General features: G+C 67.2%; 1 protein-coding gene across 1 annotated transcript; it reads left to right on the top strand.

Moving 5' to 3' along the window:
- Positions 1-205: 205 nt before the first annotated feature.
- On the top strand, positions 206-10125 carry WNT6 (Wnt family member 6). Its single transcript, XM_082764064.1, has 4 exons — positions 206-425; positions 6982-7202; positions 9077-9378; positions 9626-10125. Exons 1-4 carry the CDS (start codon positions 349-351, stop codon positions 10085-10087), a joined length of 1062 nt encoding a protein of 353 aa, XP_082620190.1. The 5' UTR covers positions 206-348; the 3' UTR covers positions 10088-10125.
- The last annotated feature ends 292 nt before the right edge of the window (positions 10126-10417 follow it).

The following is a 10417-nucleotide window of genomic DNA, read 5'->3' as shown; positions in this document are numbered from 1 at the left end:
CGCAGGGCGCTGCGCTTGGCATCCCGGAGTCCCCCCGCCCGGCCCGCCCTGTCCGTCCCCCCGGGCTCCGGTTTCCCTGTCGGAGGCAGATGCTTTCGCAGCCCTGTCCCTCCTCCTCCTTCTGCGGAGCAGCCTCCTTCGCCGCGCTCCAGCCGCCCGGAGGTGCCTGCCCAGCCCAGCCCAGCCCAGCCCGGCCCGGCACGGCCCGGCCCGGCACGGCCCGGCCCCGGGCTGGCGGAGGGAGGCAGCGGGCACCCAGCCGCGGGGCCCCGGCCAGCCCCGCCGCCCTCCTCCTGGGGGCTCGGAGGGGGGCTCGGCTCTCCTCGCTGCCCCCCAGCCCCTGGCAGGATGTTGCCCCCCTCCCGGACCCAGCTGGGGCTCTTCTTCATCCTCCTCTGCCCCGCCAACATCATCGGGCTCTGGTGGTGAGTAAGGGCAGCCCGGGGGTGGGCGCGAGGTGGGCGACGGGGTCCCGAAGCCCTTTAGGGGTGCGCCCGGCTTGGGGACAGAGCCCCCGCACCCCTGACACCCCGACGGTGGGGACCGGGGGTCGCCGGGGGGGGGCAGAGCCAGCTGTGGGGTGCACACAGGGTGGGTTCGGGCTCCCCCCGGGCACCCCAGCGTGCCGGAGACCGGTGGGGGGCAGAGGGCTAAGGGGGGGGAGGGATTGGGGTACGGGGCACCCCGATCCTACAGAAGGAGCCGCAGCCTCCCCGCCGCCCTACAAGCCCGCCGCCCGGCAGGGCTGTGTGCCTGTGGGGCGGGGAGGGGGAGCGGGGGCCTCCAGACCCCTCCAATAAGTCAACTTTAATTAAAAGCCCGAGGGTCCCCACGGCGTCCCCTCCCCGAGAGGTGCCCTGGCCGCGGCGGGGACAAAACCCCTGTTTGTAATGGTGCCTTCATCAAAGGCAGGGACAGTGCTCCGCAGGATCCCGGAGGGGGTGGGGGATTCATTACAGGCGCAGAGCCGGGACCCAGCCTTGGAAAGCCCAGGTATCTGTCGAAACATGAACTATTTAAATCTATTAAGAATTTCACCCGGCCTGTCTTTATCCGGTTTTAAGTGCTTAGATTCCAGCTCCCCGGCGTGCCGTCCGGGCTATCATTCATTATCTGCGGCTATTCGTCTCCACATTGTCACACTCTTTTGACCCCTAAAATAAAGCTCGCCGTAAGCCTTTCCCCTCCCGTTCCCCCGCCCGCCCGGCGCTGATTTATTCCCCGGCTCCATCCCCTTCTCCAGCCCCGGCTGCGGGGACGCGGGGCGACAAGGGGGGGGCCTGGCTGGGTACAAATCCTGCCCTCCCCGGGGCTGGGGTCGTGGGGAAGGGGTTAACGTGGCTCTGAGCGGGGTGGCCCCGCCGGGCAGGGTTTTTTGCCGGGGATCCCTCGCTCCCCGCCGCTCGCCTCCGGACATCTGCGCCATCCCGGGGCGCGCTCCCTCCCGCTGGCTGCGAGCTGCGTTCTTTTTCCTTGGCTAATTCTCTTTGCGCACGCAAAGGCTGCCCCTTCGGCCGTCCCCGCTGTCCTCACCCCGGCCCCACCGACACCCACCCGCTGCTCCCCTCGTCCCCAAGCTCGCGGCCCGCACCCCAGCTGTGGGACGGCGGTGGCACAAGCCCCACGGACCTCGCTTTGCCCTCGGTTTGGGGGCGGGTGGATGGGGCCAGCACGGGCAGGGCGCTCCGAGCCGTGTCTCACCCCACGCACGGGTCCCGCTGGTGCTGCGACTGTGCCCTGCGTGCGCTGGCAGCGCCGGCGTTGGGGAGATTAGAAGGATTTGGCAGGGGAGGGCAAGGGGTCAGGCTTGTTTTTTCTTCCCTTAAAAAAAAAAAAAAAAAAAAGAAAGAGAAAAGGAACCTTTAATTTAAGAATAATAAGGCAGCTGCGAGCAGCGTGGCCGAGCGCGCCGGGCAGCGCAGGGGGGTCACCGGTGCGCACAGGGGGAGGCGAAGCCCACCAAAGGGATGTGGCGGGCTTCCCAGGATGGGGCAGGTGGCTGATTCACGAGCTGCTTCCCCTGGGGCAGAGCTTGGGTCTCCTGCCCGGCTGAGATCATCCAGGGAGCTCTTCTCATCTGGGGGAGAGCCCCGGCGCTGCCGGCCCTGGCAGCAGGCTCCGGGCAGGCACCTTCCCACGCACCTGCTGCCGTGACCCGGCCACCTCCCAGGAGGGGGCTGCGTCCTGGTGCAGCTGTGCCTGGGCTCCTGGAGCACCCAGGGGGTGCTGGCAGTGGCAGAGCCACCCCGCAGAGCCATCCCTTGCTGTCCCTGTCACCAGCACATGGGGATCTCGGTGCTGTGCCTTTGTTTCTCCGTCTGTGCGCACTCGCCTGGCTGCAAGGTGCCACAGGGGCACCCGTGGGTGCTTATCCAGGGGGTGTGTTCCCCCCGGCAGGGAAGGGAGGGCTTCGTTCACCCTTCTCCCTGGCCCACCTGCGGGCACAGTGCAGGAGCTGCCTGTTTGAGGTGCTTTTTGCCATCCTGGTGACAAAGGACCTGTGGGAGCGAGTGGCTGGTGGGTCCGTCTGCACTGACAGACAGGTGCTGGTTTGGTGCGGTGTCAGAGGAGGGATGCTCTGTGTCCCTGATGACTGAGAAAAAGCTTCTTTGCTGCAGCAGGGTGTCCCCAGGTGGGTCACTGGGGATCCAGGCACCCCCATCCTCCACCCCCTGAGCCCCCGTGTTGGAGTTGAGGCAGGGGGACAGAGGGATGGGCACGTGCCTTCCCGTGGCAGAAGGCAGTGCTGAGGGGGAAAATGGGCTGCTCACGTGCTGCAGGTCCCTTGGCTTGCACCAGGCTGCAGGGAATCAGCTCCCCTGGCTCACACCACCCCTGGAAAATCTGTTTCTTCCTCCTCCCTCCATTTTTTCATGTTCGTCACCCAGCTCCTCGTGTAACCATTCCTCCCTCAACAGGGCAGGTGGGGATGATTTGGGGCTCCCAGAACAGCAGGGACATGGGCAAACCTGGTGTCTTGGCAGCCCCGAGCATGTTCGGGGCAGGATTTGGGCTGAGATATTTTGTGGCCGTGTCCCTTGGACTGCTCAGGCACTGCATCATAACCGGCTGTCCCTTACCCCTCACTCTGCCGTGTGTCCCCATGCCCACCCTCTGTCCCATGTGCCCCAGCGGCCTCCCCTTTTCCTCCACCACCCCAACCAGCACCCCCAGCACCACGAAGCACGGCCGAGCCTGTAAGGGCAGGCTGCTGGCTGGCATGCCCTTGGCTGAGCCGTGAGTCACCTGCCATCCCGCTGACCCACGCCCGCCACCCCACAGCCCCCAGGGTGCCCACGGGCTGTCCCGGGCATGCCCTGGCCCCGGCTGCCCTGGCACGGGAGCCCTGCCCCGTGGCACCCTCTGGGGCAGCCACGCTGGGGTTTCCAAAGGGAAAACGTCCCTGCCTAGCATGAAAATGTTCAGCCTAGCGTGACCCCGCAGCCAGCAGGTCCCTGCCGTGCGAGAGCCTCCTCTCCAGAGATTTGCATCCCATCCCTGCCCCTGGTGCCCCGAGGAGGGCAGGGGAGGGGTGCCGCAGCTCTGCCCGGCCCATGGGATTTCCAGCTCCCGTGATGCCCCCGACGCTGCTCGGCAGCCAAGCCCTGGCTGTGCCCCCCAGGCTGGTGACTTGCTGCTTACTCACCCCGCTGTGCTCCTCCTGCTCGGCTTCCAGCACCCCCCCAGCCCTCCCGGGTCAGTAACCCAGCTCCAGGCACCCACGCGCATCCCCAGGGGAGGAGCCGGGCACTCGCAGGGCATCTGCGTGGGGAAGAAGGGAAGGTAGGCTGGGGAAAACCCACGTCCCCCCCTCACCCTGCTTGCACAGGAGATGGGCACGCTGCTGGGGTGAAGGTTGGGCTCCTGGATGAGATTTCCTTGCAGGACGGCCCCTGGGCGTGAGCTGGGGGTTGGTGGTTGTGGCTCGGGAGGTGATGGAGCCGTGGGGTGGCAGGGTCTCTGCATCCCTGCGCTCACATCCTGCAGATCTCGCCTCTCCAAACAGGTGGAGAAACACCTCTGGGCTCAGGGGGGTGGCTGGGCACCCTTGGGTGCTGCGTCCCCGCAGCCCAAGGCATCCAGAGGCAGGGATGGAGACCTGGCTGCGAGGTGAACCGTGCCTCTGCTCCCCCACAGCCAGGCCCCCCATTTTTCCAAGCAAGCTGCAGGAAATCACGTCACCCTGCACGCTGAAACCCAAGGCATGGCCGGCAACCTCTGCTAGGGCACGCGGGCAGGGTGGCACCAGCCTGCTGGGCTGGGGACGTGGGTTTTAGGGGAAGGCTGGGGATCAGGGACGCCGAGCACATCGCTGGGGTGCAGCTGGGTTTCTCTGAAGCGAGCTGAGGCACGGCTGTGCGGGGGATTTAACCCGACCCAGGAGCAGGCGGCTCTAGCACCTGCGCCCTCCTCCAGGGCTGCCTCTCCCTGCTGCACAGCCCATCCCCTTCGGCCGTGCTGGAGCACAGGGCTCGCACCAGGAGCTGGCAGGGGTGCGGATTTATAGGGCAGCTCCAGGTCCTCTCCTCTGCCTCAGTTTCCCCTTTCCACGCTGGCGACCCGGCTCCATCACCAGGGCAGGGGGAGGAGTGCCCGGCGGCAGAGGTGGGGCACCTTAATTGTAGATGTGGGAGGCCTTGGAGCAGGACAAGCTCAGGCAGATCTGGGCCCCGCGCCGAAGCCCTTGCCAAAGCAGTAGCAGTTTGGCAGCATTTTTCTTGCCCTCGTCTCCCCCCCCCCTCTTTTCACGAGCTTCCCCCCCCCACCTCAACCCTACAAAGCAAAAACAGCTCTCGGGCTCCCGGCAGCCTCCCCTGGCGAGAAAGCAGAGCCCAGCGGAAATTAATATCGCGCGGGGCTTAAGGAGCCCACCCCACAGCCCGGCCGGGGTGGGGACCCCCGCGGTGCCGCCAGCCCCCAGCCCTCCGGGGCCGAGCTCTCCCCGTCCTGCCGGCCCCGTCTGATCCGGGGTGAGCCGCAGTTCAGCATTTGATCTGAGGGCCCGAGGGCTCGCGCATCGTTTTTATAACAAGTACAAAGAGTCCTCTCTTAATGAAAGTCCCGGCCCCGGCTCCCCTGCTTCCCCACCCTGCCCCATCCGCCAGCCAAGCGGCCCCGGCGCAGCCCGGCACGGAGGTGGCGATGCCCTTGAGGACGGCGTGGTTTGGGGCACGGGGCAGGCTCCGTTTCCTGATCCAGCAGTGGTGTTGGGACATGCTGGGCTGTTTCTGGCATCAGGGAGGGCATCGGGTCCCCCCGGTGCTTCCCCAGCTGCTCCCCAGTTTGCAGCGTGTCGTGCCGGCACAGGGATGCTGGGCTGTGGGGAAGAAACGAAGCTGCGAGCTCCCCTGCAGCGCTTTCCTCCGTTCCCCTGCGGGAGGCCACCTTTCCAGGCTCTGCGTCTCTTTAAGCCTTCAAACCCCCAGCCAAAGCATCAGGGCTCCTTTTCCAGGCCGAGAGGACACATCCTCCCAAACCCTGCCTCCCTCGCAGACGCATCCAGCAGGGCTGTTCCCGGCCCGGCCCCATTCCCGCTCATCCCAGGGGGAGCCCAGGGCGAGCAGCGAGCGATGGGTTAGCCTGGTCCAGGCTTGGCAGCCTGCCGTGGAGCAGGGGGAGCCTGGGAAGGGCTTCGAGCTGAAAATCCGGGGCTAGGAGGGGGCTCGTGGCTCCCGCAGCCTGGCCTCCGCAGCCCGGTGTCCTGAGCACAGCCCCCCAGCTGAGCGAGAGGGAGAGAGGAAAGGAAACCCAGAGCGTACTTGCACACAGAGATTCATCTTGCGATTTTTCGAGCCCCTGGGGCTTGGCCAGACTATAAAGGCCTGTCTGGGTTTGGAAGCGGCGCTGCAGCTGGTGCTCGGCAGCGAGCGGGGCCGCCAGCAGCACGGGGCAGCCCTGCTGCTGCACCCGAAAACGTGGCCGGGGAACCTCTGCCTGGATCCCTCGGTGCCACGGATGGGACCTTGCTGGCCCTGCTGGCCCAGCCCAGCATCCCTGGCGCAGCACTGGGAGGCTGCTGGCACGCAGCTCGCAGCATCCCTGGGGCAAAGCAGCTCTGGTGTGCACGAGACCCCCCCAAAAAAATCCCTGCGTGCAGCCTTGGGATATCTGCGCTCTTCCTTTCACAGCCCTGGCGCACCCCAAACCGCTGGGGGCACGCCGAGCCCGGCGAAGCACCTTGGGGCAGGCTGAATTCGGGCAGCCCGGGGCCACACACCGTCTGCAGGCAGCTCAGCACTGCAGGACGGGCGGCGTGGGCAGGAGGCTGGCGGCACGCGGCGTGCCTGCCCTCTGCCCGCGGCACCGCTGCGCCAAGCGCCTGCCCCGGCACCGGGCAAAAGGCGTGGGGGAAGTACAGGAGGTTTCTGTAGCCAGCGGCGTGCCGTCGTGCTCAGGCTTTGCCTCGCAGCCCGGAGAGGCAGCAGCTCTCTCCAGCTGTGCTGGAGCAGGAGCAGGAGCTCTGGCAGGGCCCCAGCCGGGACTTGCCCTCCCGCACCGGGATCGTCGGGGCTGATGCCGCGCGCATCCCTCCCTCACCTGCCCGCGGCCACGTTCCCCGGGGTGGGTGCCCGGGAAGGGGAGGCGAGCGTGGGAGTTGGGGAGGGAGCCTGGCCTGCAGCCCGTGGGTTTTATCTCCGGCAAAGTCTCTGGGCTCATATCCCGTGGGGTGAAGCAGAGAGAAAGCCCTGAGCCGGGGAGGTGATGCCTGTGGTGTGCCAGGAGCAGCAACCACCCCGGGGCATCGTTCGTGCGGAGGAGCCAGGGCTGTGCCGGGTCGGTGCCAGAGCCGAGGAGCAGCACAGCATCTCTGCCACCCCACAGAGGACACCACCATCACCCCCAGGGCTGGCCAAGGTGCCTTGGGGTGTGCGAGGCGCTCCTGGCACTGCCCCGTGGCCCCACAACGTCCCCGGGAGCGGGTCTGGCCGTGCCCCCCCGGCTCGGGTGCTGGTTTTGCTCTGCTCCCTGTCCCTCCTGCAGGGCAGTGGGGAGCCCCCTGGTCATGGACCCCAACAGCATCTGCCGCAAGACGAAGCGGCTGGCGGGGAAGCAGGCGGAGCTGTGCCAGCTGGAGCCGGAGATCGTGCAGGAGGTGGCCAAGGGCACCAAGCTGGGCGTGCGGGAGTGCCAGTACCAATTCCGCTTCCGCCGCTGGAACTGCACCAGCCACAGCAAGTACTTCGGCAAGATCCTGCAGCAGGGTAAGGCCGCCTCTTCCCCTGCCTCGCTGCTCCCCCAAAAAGCACCCCGTGCACAGCTCTGTGTGTGCGTGTGTGCGTGTGTGTCTGTGTGTGTGTGCGCGCAGAGGGGCTCGCTCGGTGCTCCTCCTGAGGTTTTACTGCCGGGACATGTCTCCCCGTGTTGTAATGAAGCAATTAGCGATGCTCCCAGACAGCGCGGGGCTTCACGCAGCCCAAGAATGCACCCTCGTCTGGCAGTGATTTACTGCTCCCCCCCCGGGACCCCGCTGCGTGCAGGGGGGGAAGGGGCCTGGCGGGGAGGTGGCCCTGGGGAGCTGCCCCTCGCCCCGCGGGTGCCCGGAGCCTGCAGACCCCTCGGAGCAGGGTGGGCACCCTGACATCGCCCTGCACGCACTTCCCATGCCCGAAGGCCTTGGGGGGCAGGGGGTGGAGGGGATGCTAAGGGTCCTTCACTGTCAGCCCCCTGTGAAGGTCCTGGCACAAGCCCCGGTCTCCTTGGCCACCGCATCTCCCTGGCATGCACCAGAAGCAAAAGTACACCCTTCGGTCAGGGTGGCGGTGCCCCGAGGACAGCATTTTGCTGTTTTCCTCCTCCTTTCTGGAGGGACCATCAAGGGCAGGGCACCTTGGGCACCCCACAGCTGCAGGCATCAGCCGAGAGCAAAGCTGTGCCCCCAGGGGGACAGGGCTCCCCGGGAAACCCTCCCCACAGCACCTTCCATCCACGGCGGGGTGGCTGGAGGCTGAGCTGCCTGCTGCTGGGGGCAGCCTCTCTCCCAGCGAGGATGCTGTGCTGGCAACCTGAGAGCTCCTGAGGATGAGGGTGAAGGTGTACCCGTGCTCTCACACCTCTGTACGCACGGCTGTGGGCTCGGCACCCTGTGCTGCACGTGCGTGTGTGGCACGTCTCCAACGCACACACGTGTTGCACATGCCTGGGTCAGGATCTGTGTGGGGCAGGGCAGAGCAGTGGGGCAGGATCAACCCCTAAAACCTGCCACGGGGCTGAGGGAAGGGGATGCTGAGCCTCTCGCCTGGCATCAGGAGTGACCCCAGTGACCATCTTTGGCTCCAGCCCTGAGCATCTCCCCCAGCCCCTCTGTCCATGGGCTGCAGACACCCCCCGTCTCCCCTGCCCACCCCCGTGCTTCCTGTGCCACCCTCAGTGCCCTGGTCACATCCTGGGTGTCACCACCCCGGGCCACCCCTGCCCTGGCACCCAGGGGCCCGCCTGGCACGGGGGGGGGGGGTGCGTGTGGGATCCCCCCGAGCAGGGCGCCGCGCCCCCGCTGCCAGAATCCCCCGCTGGCTGCGGCTGCGAGCGGCAGGTCCGGGCAGGGGAAGGATGCTTGGAATTTGTGTCCCGGAGCAGAGAGAGACAGGAGCAAATACTAATAATAAATAATCCTGCAGGGTGGAGGCTGCGCCGGTGCAGGGAAAGGGGGGGGGGGAGCAGGCATCGCCCCGTGGCAAAGTGGGTACAGGGGGGGAGAGCAGGCAGGACAGAGCGCGTGTGGCACCCGGGGTGTCCCTTGTGGCACAGCTCTGCTCCCCGGGTGCCACCAGAGAGGGCATTTTGCTGTCTGGGGGGACGTTGCAGGGTGCTGTGAGGACGCTGTTGGTACAAGCTGGGCACCCAGGCCTCCCTGCCTGCAGCCAGCCCTCCTTTTTAGGGCCCCATCCTTGGGTAGGTGTGAGTTTTGGTGTCCCTCCAGCAGCCCCTAGGACCTGCTTTGGGGCGGGCGCATCACCGGGGAGCAGCACCAAGCAGAGGGGGAGATCCGAGCACCCACGGGCGCAGGCGAGGGGGTGCTTTGCTTGCAGAGCCTTACCCAGAGCTGACCCCACGTCCCGGCCCTGCTGTTCCCCTGCAGATATCCGCGAGACAGCCTTCGTGTATGCCATCACGGCGGCCGGCGTCAGCCACGCCATCACGCAGGCCTGCAGCATGGGCGAGCTGCTGCAGTGCGGCTGCGAGCTGACCCGCAGCCGGGCCCCCCCCTCGCCCACGGCGGGGCCGGGCACCGAGGGCACGGCCTGGGAGTGGGGGGGCTGCGGGGACGACGTGCAGTTCGGCTACGAGAAGTCCCAGCAGTTCATGGACGCCAAGAGCAAGAAAGGGAAAAACGACATCCGCGCCCTCATCGACCTGCACAACAACGAAGCCGGGCGCTTGGTAAGGCTCCCTGCGGGCAGGACGCAGCACCCCTGGGTGAAACAGACCCCAAAACATTTCAGAGGCCGTTTGGAGGTGTTTTGGGAGCCCCTCATCCCCTCCTCAGCATCCTCTCCAGGACCAGGGTGGCGCGGATGGGCTGGGGATGCCGGGCAGGGGTGCTGGGAGGGGACCGGGAGGGGACCAGGAGGGGGACAGGGGGGGACCGGGAGGGGATGGGGGTCTCAGCACCGCTGTTTCCCCACAGGCGGTGCGCAGCTACATGAGGACAGAGTGCAAATGCCACGGGCTGTCGGGCTCCTGCACCCTGCGGACCTGCTGGCGGAAGATGCCCCATTTCCGCGAGGTGGGGGACCGCCTGCTGGAGCGCTTCAACGGCGCCTTCAAGGTGATGGGGGGCAACGACGGCAAGACCCTCATCCCGGTGGGGGACAACATCAAGCCCCCCGACAAGCAGGACCTCATCTACTCGGCCGACTCGCCCGACTTCTGCTCGGCCAACCGCAAGACGGGCTCGCTGGGCACGCGGGGCCGCGTCTGCAACAGCACGGCCATGGACACGAGCGGCTGCGACCTGCTGTGCTGCGGCCGCGGGCACCGCGACGAGACCGTGGTGCTGGAGGAGAACTGCCTCTGCCGCTTCCACTGGTGCTGCGTGGTGCAGTGCCGCAAGTGCTCCGTCCGCCAGGAGCTCAGCCTCTGCGTCTGACGGCCTCCGCCGCCCCGCTGGTCCCCGCGGGGTGAGGACACTTCGGGGGGCACCCCCCTGGGATTGTGCCGCGGGCGCGCTGCAGCACCAGGACACGGAGAGGTGACCCGGTGGGTCCCGGAGAGCAGCAGGCTGGGCTGGTGGAGGGGGAGCCCAGCTCTGCGTGCGGGATGCTCCCGCTGCCTGGGGATACTGCGGGGTTGCCCGGCGTCCCCACGGCCCCTCGGGGGGGCTGCGGGTGCAGAGCTTCCACTAATAAAGCTATTTAAAGCCGGAGTGCTCCAGCGCTTCCTGGGGAGGGCTGGGAAGCGCTGACGGCCATCCCCTCCC

This window comes from Aythya marila, assembly GCF_965140915.1.
Source record: "Aythya marila genome assembly, chromosome: 6".
Classification (NCBI taxonomy): Eukaryota; Metazoa; Chordata; class Aves; order Anseriformes; family Anatidae; genus Aythya; species Aythya marila.
Note: the sequence above shows the minus strand (reverse complement) of the source record. Positions and strands in the feature narration are given on the sequence as shown.